The sequence below is a fragment of the Gasterosteus aculeatus genome, chromosome 6 (genome assembly GCF_964276395.1).
Source record: "Gasterosteus aculeatus chromosome 6, fGasAcu3.hap1.1, whole genome shotgun sequence".
Taxonomy (NCBI): domain Eukaryota; kingdom Metazoa; phylum Chordata; class Actinopteri; order Perciformes; family Gasterosteidae; genus Gasterosteus; species Gasterosteus aculeatus.
Window position 1 is genome coordinate 6,867,088 of NC_135693.1, and position 12,270 is coordinate 6,879,357.

General features: G+C 43.5%; 1 protein-coding gene across 39 annotated transcripts in view; it reads left to right on the forward strand.

Moving 5' to 3' along the window:
• The window catches only part of rims1a (regulating synaptic membrane exocytosis 1a), a 67,644-nt gene that overhangs the window by 33,009 nt on the left and 22,365 nt on the right, over positions 1-12,270 (forward strand). For all 39 annotated transcript variants that reach the window (XM_078103939.1, XM_078103940.1, XM_078103941.1 and 36 more), the window contains 6 exons: positions 2,385-2,656; positions 3,348-4,021; positions 9,750-9,790; positions 10,384-10,497; positions 10,587-10,686; positions 11,138-11,261. In XM_078103939.1, coding sequence (XP_077960065.1) covers positions 2,385-2,656; positions 3,348-4,021; positions 9,750-9,790; positions 10,384-10,497; positions 10,587-10,686; positions 11,138-11,261 — 1,325 coding nt within the window. The remainder of the gene's footprint in view (positions 1-2,384; positions 2,657-3,347; positions 4,022-9,749; positions 9,791-10,383; positions 10,498-10,586; positions 10,687-11,137; positions 11,262-12,270) is intronic.

Here is a 12,270-nt window from a genome sequence, read left to right on the forward strand (position 1 = left end):
TTTTTATTATTGGGTGGTAACAATAATTATAATTTATAATGTAAAGCAGTGCAACTAAGGGCTTTCCATTCACTCCATAACCTGAAGGATATGAGTAAAAAAAGATTGCACTAACGTTAGACCTAAAACAACAAAAACCATTGCATTTTGATGAGTTCAGGTACTTATTGGTAACACCTATGCCTTCGAGGTGCCACTATACATTTTACTTAATTATTCTCAATTTTCTAATGAAATTAAAACATTTGCAAAAGTCTGTAACATGGCTTTCTTATTGTAGCAGCATAACTAGAAGTCTCCTGTTGCCCCTCCACTGCTACAGTTTGATTTTAAAATTGAAATAACCCTGCCTGTTCACTTGTGTGTATATGTGTGTGGCTTCCATCAAGAGGTGAAGGATCCTCTATATCCAAACAGTGATAGATGGTGTTTTTCCGATCCTTCTTCACATGTGGATCTCCTACTGCCTTGTTTTCATGCCCTGCACCACCCTGGTCACCCCCACACTGAGCTCCGTGGACCTGGTCTCCGCGGCAACCGCCAGTAACGTTGTGGGAGCAGCTTATTGCGGTCATCCAGCCTACCAAGTGGTACCAGGTGGTTGGAAGCATGCTGTGCAGCCACTTTGGATGCCAGGGGAGACACCAGATGACATCCTGGATGTACACTTTCTAAAATTAGAGAATTGGGCTTTCTGGATTATTGTGAAATTTACTTAATAAAAGTATAATTTAGAACTGCTGCACTAGTTGTTATCAATGTACTGATGTAAAACCTTTCTTTTTTAAATGTTGTAGCTGATCTAACTGGAGCTTACTCAAAATAACTGCTACAGAGCACCAGTACTACTTAACACCGAAATAGTCACTTTTATTAAAATTACTCAACAATTCAGAGATAATTGTTTTTTTGCTTTCGAAGACCATCTATCAAGCAAACTAGTCAAACAAAGAATGACTCCAGTTTTTAAAATACTTTGAACATTTATGGCTTTTCTGGTTGTGTATAATTGTAAATATTGTGGACTGTTGAACAAAACTACTACTTTAACAACTTTGGGAACTTCTGATGGTCATTTATCAAGCACTTAATCTAAGAAAAGGATTTTTTGTTGCAGTCCTTTCTTTAATACAGCGCTGTTGTGCCAATTTTATTTGGACGAGTTGAACTGGAAAATATGTTTTTTTTAAATTTAATTTAAATTTAATTTTTAAAATATACTTAATGTGTTTGTTTCACTTTGCCAGCAGCATTTTGAATCTGGTTAGATAAAATACCAAAACTAAACTACAACAGAATTTCCCCAAGGATGCATTCAAAGTCTTCACTTCCTGTCCTTTTCATGTTCGGACAAGAAGACGAGCCCAGCTGGATCCACTTCATCTGTCTGTCCACTGAAAAATCACAGATTGGTCGCTGTTTTCACCAAGCTATATTGTCTCATATGAGGCGGTGTTTTGCTTTCTTTGCTGTGTGTGTGTGTTTGTGTTAAGCACACTCTCCTTGGTGGTGCCGGGGTGTTTGGCGGGATAAATATAGCCGCGTTGGTGTAAAGCTGTTTTTCTCCTCGGCTTTTGTAGCTTTAATCAAAAGCAATCTGGAGGAGGGAGGAGTGGGGGGGGGGACGTAAGCGAGATGAGGGGAAGGGGAGAGGAAGGGGTGGCCAATGCCAGAGTGTTTTATTTGAGCTCTCTCTTCTAAAGAGTCATCAGGGAGTGTTCAGGAGTAATGAGAACCCTGGTGGCTGGAAGAGGGGCACCGGCTCTAAGCTCCTCGGCCCCATCCTCCATCCTCTCTTTTATTTCCCGCTCAGTCCCCGACCACCAAGGCTGTACACCTTTTTTTTTTTTTTGTAAATCTCAGAAATTGGACTCTCGACCGCAGCGTGCAAACACAGCCAACGTATAGTCGGTGTGCATATGTGTGACGGAACAAATAGAGAGCAAGAAGACGAAAGATATTGCTTTGGCTAGCACGTTGAATATCCTCCCGTTATCCAGTTGGCTTTGTTTGCTTCCATTTGGAGGCCAGACGCAGCTCACAGTGGAAGCCAAGCTGCTCCCTGGTATAACTGCCACCATGGTTATCCTCAAAAAAAAATCTTTCAGAAAACCTTTTTTTTTTTTTTTTTTTTTTCCTGGACCGCTCATTGGCAACCGTGCAGCTCTTTAGAAGTGCAAAGTTCCATTTTCTGTTTGACAGTCACTGCAATTGAAGCCATACGTCATATTAGCATCTGTCAACGTGTGGGGCTGCATCAAAGAAACCGTTTCTTTGTGTTAAAAAAATTACTAAAATGCCGGGGTCGGTCGCATTACGCATCTCAGACCAACCAGTTCTCTGAATCTCTAATCTCGGCGTATGCTGTCTTTTTCCTGAACTAGGTGATCTGGGTGTGTAACAACTGCAGGAAGCAGCAGGAGCTCCTGACAAAACCGGGCGAGTGGTTCACCGGTCCAGCCGGGAAGCCCGCCGGCCTCGGGTCGGCCATCAGCGAGCCGTCTGTGTGCCAGACGCTCGGCGACAAGAAGCTTCGGTCTCGATCCCAGGCGCCCCCGGGCTCCAACCCGGTGATCCAAGAACCCAACCGACCCGGTGTGCCTGGAGCCGCGCCCGGCACCGATGCCCGGTCGCGCAGCGAGCCACCACGAGATTCGTAAGCTGGAGCAATTGTTGTAGCATTAGAAGTGTGGAAATATTCGGTTTCGCTAAAGTGATGAAGAAAAGGGATCATACCCGATGCAGACATGTCATGGCAACCTACGGGTCTGAAAGGTGAAGCCGATGTAAAGCACCTGAAAGGCAAATTGTATGTAAGAGATTTCTGGGAACATTTCCTATAAGTTTGTCTGAACTGTTTTCAGGCAAAGGTGTCTTTGAACACCTTTTTTTTGCATTTCGAATTTACCCAACAGGATGGAAGTACAACCCAACGCTTAATAAGACTCTTTTATTGCCGACTGACAGTTTTTAGATGATAAAAGTGAAATATTTGACTCTTTACTGGACACGTGGAGTAATTCCTCTGCACAGGTCTCGTTGTATGTCGTGCCTCTGTTTGTTTTACTTCCAATGCAAAAAGCTCTCTCCATATTGATGTAACTGACTGCAGCTAGTGGCTGTTTTGTTTCCGCGGTCCAGGACCGGAAGTAAACCACAACTAAACAGTTGAATGTTAACTACGTTAAAATATTTTGTTCGTAGATTAACACGTTTATGTTGACAGCCCAATAGTATATACATATCATTCATCATGATCTCCTGCATTCTTCATTTTTTCTCTTATATAGCTGTGTCTTTAAATAAACTGCTTCTCTCTCTCCCTCCCCATATTGATTGCTCCCCAGGAGAAATGGAAGAGGGGGCGGAGGAGCTGGTCGTGGGGAGCGTCGGCAGGGTCAAACCAAACTTCAAACCCAGGTGTCCATGGACCGGGACCTCCGGGGGGAGTCCCGGGAGCGCCGGGAGAGCCGGAAGCTGTCGAAGGGACGCTCTCTGGAGCACGATCCTGTTGGAGGAGTCGGCGGGGTAATGCGGACCGAGGAGGGGGGCTACCACCACATGGACCACAGCGGTGCTCCCCCTCGCCAAGCAGGGCCGGCCCCACCTGGAGGCCGGGGCCACCCTGCTCCTGCGCTGGGTCGAGGCGGGGGCATGGGAGGGGAGGTTGGGGACGGCGTGCGGACCGGACAGAGGACGGTGGGTGGGGTCGGAGGGCCACGCGAACACAACCTCGCTCAGCAGCCCCTGCCCCCCGAGCTCAGAGAGCCCCTCGGCCAAGGGCCCGTGGGGAGACGGACAAAACGTGAGAAATCCGACAGCATGCTGCGCAACGATTCGCTTAGCTCCGACCAATCGGAATCCCTGCGCCCGCCGCCCCCGAGGCCCTACAAATCAAAGCGAGGGATGGGAGCCGGGGGTAAGAGGCAGACCAGCGTCAGCAGTTCGGAGGAGGAGGGCGGGACCACGCCCGAGTACAGCAGCTGTGAGGACGCCGAGATCGAGAGTGTCAGCGAGAGAGGTGAGAGACGAAAAACAAACTGCCTTTAATTCCCACCAGGGAGGGTGCTGAAAGTTCGTTCATTCATTGGTTTGTCGATCCATCACATGAGATATGAGGCAAAATTCACAACTGCTTCACCGTGGTTTCTTACATTTATAGGACCAACAGCAGGTCGTCACAAAAAAAACTAAATCACCAGACACACATCTCTCAGATCACAAGTTAATACTACTACTAATACTACATAACTTTATTTTATACAAACATTGTAGGTCAACATGCTGTATATTTCAAAAGAAATATAAAACAGAGAAACTCATTTTTTCTGCAACTTTGAGCAGCCTTTTCACATCCTGTGTGCAGTTAGGATGGGTATCGTTTTTGCCAATGCTAAAACGATACCAAAAACAATAAAACAACAAACAACAAAACAAAAAAGAATGGAATTTATTATTTCTATATTTATGCTTTGCTGCGTAAAATAAAGACATTCGCGAGAGGAAATGAAGTCACGTGTCTGCAGCTCAATGCAGCTTGATTACGAACAACACCCGGAGGAACGTCGCTACACCCTCGGTTTAGGGGGGGTGGTTGTTACGGACGCGCGCTTTGTGTCCGCTGGGGAGCGCGTGCTCTCCTGTATACGCGCACGTGTCTGTGTGTGTGTGCGCAATTGTCTGCCTGCAAAAAAATGTGCAGACTTTAATAACACTGACTTTATAAATAGAAGTCAGATAGCTAGCTAGCCAGCGGCTGTAGCTACACTGTGTTGCGTTTCAGTACGGTAGGTACCGGTCGTATTGGTACCGGTTCTCGGCCGCCAACCCTAAATGATGGAAGACCAGAGACATTTCTTATGTAGCTCCGCCCTCTGGGCACTGGCTAGAAAACAACACAGAACGCTTGGTCAAAGCGTAGGTGAATTATAAGTACCGTTTTTTCCGCACCATATGGCGCACCGGATTATAAGGCGCATAAGATCCTGCAGTCAAACGTATGACGTCGCGGGGGATGTGGGGAGGTGGAGACTGTGCTTTCAGGGTCCGATCGATGCTGCGAGGTGCGTCCGCTCCCGCCGGCCCCTCGCCATCCACGTGTAGCCGAGTGGTTCGGGTGCGCCTATACTTCGTGTCGATAACAAAAGAAACAACCCGGAGCTCCAGTTCTGCGCCAAACCACCACCTCAACTTCCTCTCCTTCCATCTCCCCCTTGACAACAAAAGCCCCCACACCGGAACACCTGTGCAACAATAGCTTACTCACGCCTTAAATCTTCGGCTGCTCTCCAGCCACGCCGCCTGCCAAGGGCCCCTTTTAGAATAACTTATTTTCCCAGTTCCCCGTTGGTTTGGTGGAGACGGTGCTTTCGATGCTGCAAGGTTCATAGCACAATACCGCCATTATTAAAACGAAGGATGTTTACGAGAGAACGGATCAGATTGCAGAACTTTTTTCGGAAGAAATGCGTAAATATGACCGCTTATACAAACCGACATTGGCGGACTATAAGGACGCGCGGACGGCTTCCCAATTCACGGAGGGAGATCTCCGGTCGAGAGGTGCACAAAGTTGTGGAGGAAAATACGGGACAAATGTGTCCGCGATGAAAAGCAGCAGTGTCGATGCACGAGGCAATAAAGTCTATGATAAATAAATAAACAAACCAACAACTTCCACACACAAAGACGTGACTCTCTAGGTCGTCTTCTACGAAACACGTTACTCCGCCTGTTGTTCTGGTGGTGATTTGCTCTGCAACACACGCAAGACTTTTAGAACCATGAATTGAAACGAGTGCGGCGACGCAGAAGCATGCGCCAGCCTTTAGAGTAACTTATTTTCCCCGTTAAGATGGTTCAGCTACTGTAAAGAAAAGGGCACCGTCTCTCGCTCTTTAATCTCATGAAGTGCTCGGCAAGAACGACAGCTTTGTTTCTCCGACGCGCCCTGAAACAAGCTCCATATCTCAAGCGCTTGAGCACCCGCTCAGCATCTCGCCGTCGTAGACGAGCGAGCTTTGGCATGTTGGGCAGAGCGCCTCGAGCGCCGTGTACAACCAGTATGGATCAACCGATTAACCAATTGATCCATACATAAGGCGCTCCGCGTTATAAGGCGCAGGGTCGTTTTGTGAGAAAATTAAAGGCTTTTAAGTGCGCCTTATAGTGCGGAAAATACGGTATCTTCCAGACAGCTACAACTGGAGATGAATGTAATGTTTTAGGAAAAGTTCTTTGCATTGTTGAATAACTTCACAATAGTAAAGCTTATCTTTAAGGAAAAAAGGCATTCCTGCTAAATGTCTTCATTGTTGCGTTGATTGAAATTCAAATTCATTCCTCAAGGCTCGGAGGAGCGGAGCTTCTCTTCCAATATTTTTAAAACAGTACCTTGCTAATTTCCCCTTTCACTTCTTCATCATCCATCCTATGTGTGCTGTAATACAGTTCAATTTAGAACTTGTAAGGCTGCTCTGTTTCTTCAGAGCATTTCTCAATCTGCATTATTACACAACTTAACTACACAAAAGCAAATGTCTTGCATGATTTCTCGATGATATCTGAATGCCAGCCGAGCATCTTCACAGAATACCAGCGTGCGTGTTGGGGAGTGCGTGCGAGCCGGTTGGCCTATCTGAACGCTTCCCTGTGTGTCAGATTGGATTGTTTTCAGCCAAGCCCCTAGGGGGGAGGGGGTGAGGGGGTAGGGGTATCCTATACTGAGCTTGTGTGTGTGTGAGGGGGCAGTTTGACCCCAGTTGATCCCACATGTGGCATCACATTGCCAACTACGTCTTCAGCCTGAGAACCCAGTTTAATGTCACGTCCAAGCTTGGTCATGTCACCTCAGTACTAACTCCTCCAAGGCGCCGTGGCGCTCTGCCACACATCTCACTAGATCGGGGTATCTAATGGTGCAGTTATATTCTACTATAGTTTTAAATTTTAGTACACCTCCTCGCAAGAACAAATTATATGCTTGAAAAATTATATTTTTAGTTAATAAAAGTTCACTGTAACACCAAAAAATGTCATCAGCATTCGGTTGTACTTTGCTTCACCATCCCTGTGTCACTTTTGGATGGGTGGCAACACCCTAAAAAACAAGATGGTGACGGAAATGCTCAACTTCAGGATTCAATATCCTTGTGTACAAACACTATGGTTCATTGTAGAACTTCTTTTTGCATCTGGATGATTGGAGTCTATGGACCCAATAGTTTCAAGTCTTCATTTGGTTAATTATGGCCTCATTTAGGGTAAAATAAACAGGCATAATGGTAAAGCAGGTTTTTCTGAGCTGTATGTGACTTAAGTCACTTAAGGCCACTGGCTGATGGCGATTAAATTCATGGCTTACAAACCAGCTGGCCGTTTGTGGGAATATAAATGGAATGAGCAGAAATCCCTTTTCTATATCTTTAGACAATCACTATGAGCCCTGATCTTCCGGATCTACCGCTACATCACCGTATTTGCCAAACACGCTTTAGCGTTCACACTACATTAAAGTCACCCTCTGATCAATAGAGCAGCGTTGTGTCCAGATGAGAAAGAGTTAGCGCAGCACCAGCCGGCCTGGACCCAAACCAGGTACCCCCTCGACATCGATCAAGTGGAGGTTTAGGATGAGTGTTCTTTCAGGCCAGGTTTTTGTTTAACTGACACTTTTTTAACACCGGCATGGCAGCGAGATGCTGCTTCTTTTTTTAGTCGTAGACCGAAGCCAGGTCAGCTCTGAGATGTGCTCGCTGGGAGCCGAGAAGCGCCCAGGCATGTAAATCATCATCACACACACAGAGTAAAATATGGATTCAGTCGCAGCACAGTAGAAACTATTATGATCTTTTTACGTCTCCTCCTACATGCTAACTCATCCTCCGATGGGAACAAAGGCAGCAAAGAGCACAACACAAATATGACAATACGTCACGATACAAATTCTGCAGCATTTACTTTATATGTCAATACTTTTAAAAATCAACCATCAATTATACGATGCATATGTCTGCGCTAAGAATTGCCCCGACATACGCTGATCAATGGAAGCTGATTCCCCACTTTTTGAAACGCCACCTAACAATGTTTCTCCATGTGCGTTTAGTGCCTATATTATATGAAGGTCTTTAGACACTTTTTGAGGAAAGTTTCTCATAGATTTGTGCATTTGGCACCAACAATCATCCTGCGAATTGTTGCATAGCCTAAACTACTCTAGTTTCAAGGTCAATATCCAGAATTGACTATTTCCACTGCGTAGGAGTGACTTAGGGTTTTCTGCTCTCCATCTCTGGTTCTATTCTCCAGGGAGGAGCGTTTAAAAGATCAAACAATTGTCAATACATCCGTTTTTAAGAAATCTCGTACAGCCCTACGTCCTGCACAAGTGGCCCTTCACAGGGTCAGGACCCAATAGTGCCTTCGTCTCTTCCTTCAGGTCTCCTTAGATCTAAAAGCATACGAACACACACCTACTGCACAAAACAACGCAGTCATGAAACTGAGCACCCCGTTTCATGACTGCGTTGAGAATGAGCGTTGTCGCATCTTCTGAGCATTTGCTTGAAGATTACATAACGTAAGTTGTCACAACCCGTTAACTTCATGGCCTCCTGGCTCCTAGCAACACTTGGCTCTGCTTTACCCTGTGTCATAACAGTGTCGTGTCGAACGCCGCCCCTCGGCCCATGTGTACGGAGGAGGCTGTGCTTTTTGGACTGAAGCGGGATATCTGGTTGGAACGTCAAAGATGCTATGTGTAATTCCCTAAAATATCCCACGGAACACGAGAGGAATGCACCAGTTGCTGTCTGTCCGCAGGAACTGGTGCAAGAAAGACGGCTGATAATTGTTATAATATAAATGTTTGATAAATGTTTATTAAATTCTGTTGCCAGAATATTAATCTACTAGACTAAAAGGAACCCATTATAGAAAAACTATCCGTACTTAAAATCCACTTAGCAGCTATTTCTGAAGCTTTTGGTTGTATCACACTGACCTCGGCGGACAGCGCTTGTTCAGTTGTCGCAGGAATGGATCCATTGAAATCGCATGGTACCTTTTTAGGCGTTTCGGCAGGATTCATTCACTGATGACTGCAAGACTGAGATGTGGAAAAATTTGGTAGGGTACTTGATTTGGGATTGTCTTGTGGAATTATTTTAAAGATCAACAATGAATTTCCACAGCCAATTTGAAGTAAACTTTTCTCTTTTTTTGTTTTTAATCCATTTTCATATTTTTTTTGTTTTGTTTGTTTCAAAATAAAATCTTGAATAAAGTTTCAATTTATTTTTTAAAAGATTTCATTAAGTAGAATAAATAATAGAATAACTTGATTTCATTAAACTTTTAGACTTGATGTAGCATTTAAATAAAAATCTAATTACTAAAGTTATATCATATTATATATGATATCATTATTACTGTTGTACACTCCAGCATCTGAACTGTGGCGTAAAGCACCAATAACTCAAACTAATATTAATGCTTTTATGAATTTCCAGCAAGTGTTTTAATCTGTTTTTGGTATCATCACTACCACTCTGGTGATTGCATTTCTAATTCTAGCTCAGGCTGCAGATTCAATAAACCTAACCCTCTCCACTGTAAACAAATACCTTCCAAATGTGGCCGTGCTGTGTATGAGAGGACCCAGGCTGGTATGTGCTGTGTATACAGTTACTCCTGTGTGAATGTATGAAGGAGGTTTCAGCTTTATCCACAACTCTTTCCTCTTGCAGGCGACTGGGAGTGCTACCCGCACGACCCCACCGGATGGCATGTAAGTACTTTTTTTGGATTCTTATTTACCATTAAATGTTTGCCGATCATCTGCATGTGGAGTCGGCGGCGAGAAGTTTTTACATTGTGTTTCAACGGAGATGATGAGAGTGTTGGTGAGCACACTTCTTTGTATTGTACATTTTTTGTTTTCTATGGAATCTATTAATGTAAAACATGGGAGTTTTCTTAGGAAATATTTTTCCGATCTGGGAGGGATTCACTAGCAAATGTAAAGGCTTTTATGGACTCATTGTTAAGAGACTGTTGCTTTGTATCCCTTGGTGATAGTGGGTAGCAAACCTGAGCAAATGTGTTTCTAAGACCTTTTTAAGGAACCGGTCATGCATTCAAACACGTTAACAATAAATGGAAATGAAGTACATCGTCCAACAAAGACACTCCCATCAGTTTTAGAGGGGAAATACAGCTAGAAGATGGGTAGACACCTTAGACTTCACAAAGCCTGCGGCAGCCATACCATAAAAACTTAAATAACTCAATCTCTCGGCGGCAACTGATCTTGTAGCTCCACATATATATTTGGGTAACTGTCCCTCTGACTTGAGTCTCTTGCCATCTCCTCTGTCGCAGCATCCTGTCACCTGGCAACCGTCCAAGGAGGGAGACCATCTAATAGGACGAATCACCCTCAGCAAGAGGAGCGCCACCATGCCAAAAGAAGCCGGAGCTTTGCTGGGGTTAAAGGTCAGAGCGGGTAGCAAGCTTATTATTATTGTTTCAATGTCACGTGTGACGGTTCTGTGGCACAAATATCTCTTTCTTTCTCTCTCTAGGTTGTGGGAGGAAGAATAACAGAGTCAGGGAGATTAGGTGCCTTCATCACCAAAGTCAAGAAGGGAAGCCTGGCTGATGTGGTGGGACATCTCAGAGCAGGTAGTAGTCCAACCTGTCATGCGTGTGCGACAACCAGCATGCAGAGATGGAAAAAATACAAAGTGGCCTTAAAAAGCATTAACGGTTTTGGAGGTTTTATTCAACTCTTAGATTAAACACGGCTGTTTTGCACAAAGAAAGGATTTTTTTTTTGCATTATCGTTTCCAATATTTTCCAATCCACCTAATCGTTTTAAAACAGTTATTAAGTTATATATAGTTATAAAACACATGAAGTAGAAGGCTGTCAACATGTTTCTGGTTGTCAACTAATCTGCAAAATCTCCAAGTGAGAAATTTCTTAAAATCATTGTGTATCAAGTCCTGATATTATGGTTGGTTTTGGTCTTTTTATGGTTTTTTGGAAAAACACGATAAATATACAATAGAGATGAAAGTCCCTAAATTTGTGCGGCCCTCATGCCCAAGTTATCACACATCCCAATTCCAGGGGATGAAGTTCTGCAGTGGAACGGGAAGCTGTTACCGGGGGCGACCATGAAGGAAGTTTATAACATCATCCTGGAATCGCAAGCTGAGCCTCAAGTGGAGCTGGTGGTATCCAGGCCTATTGGGTAAGTCAGGAATTAAAAAAACACACCATTTTAAGCCTTAGTGTCATATTTTATGAAATAGTACAAGCATTTTAACTGGATTAGAGTTGGCTCACTTGGATAAGACCGGATTCAGGGACGTTTCATTTATATTCTGACTGAAACTGCGTGACTGCATTCAAAATTGACAGAAAATAAAAAAGCCTATCGTTACCCGCAGCTCACGCTGCCAATTTTTGTAACCGGAGCTTCTGTTTTTGTCTTTCGTGTCCCCTTTTAAAAAAAAGCGTTTGTGGTTATTTCTATGATGTTATAAGGTTTAACATTATTGAGCGCCTTAAAGACTCCATAAACGCAGTGGGCCAAATCACAATTCTTCTTGGTTGACGCCTTCTAAACCAAGATCCTGATTATATTTGTGAGTGCAATAGTTTTTCTTAAGTTTGAAGGGTGCATCATTTCTAGCCATATGTATGGATAATAAGGGTTTGTCTGTTCTCTTAAGTGATTTGGCCACATTGGGAAAACTCTGCATCCTAATTTGGACTTGTTTTACTTTTGGGAAATGTTAAGGATATTTTCATTATAGGCATATTATAATATAATTGTACTTAATTAAATTGCATGGTATAAGATGGAGATGGATGGATTCCTTGCAGACCGGAAATATCAAATAATTGCACATAAACAGCAGCTGAAGGGATTTCTCTTGAACTAATGCTAAGTTTGTTTAAATGTCAATGTAACACACATTGTAATATATTGCTGTTGATAATTTGTTGTTGTTGTTTATTTTAAGTATACTATTTGTGTTTTTGTGAAGCTGGGTGAATAACGTGCTTGGGTAAATAATGCATTTTGTGTGTTGTGATGCAAGAGACATTTCTTAGAAAATGTATTTGAATCAAACTTTTTTTTCTCTGGAACAGAGATTATGTAAAGTGCTTTATTTTACAGGTCTATGATTTCTATATGCACTTAATATAATCTTTTTTACTTATTTGGTACTAATCATTTAAAGAAAACCTTT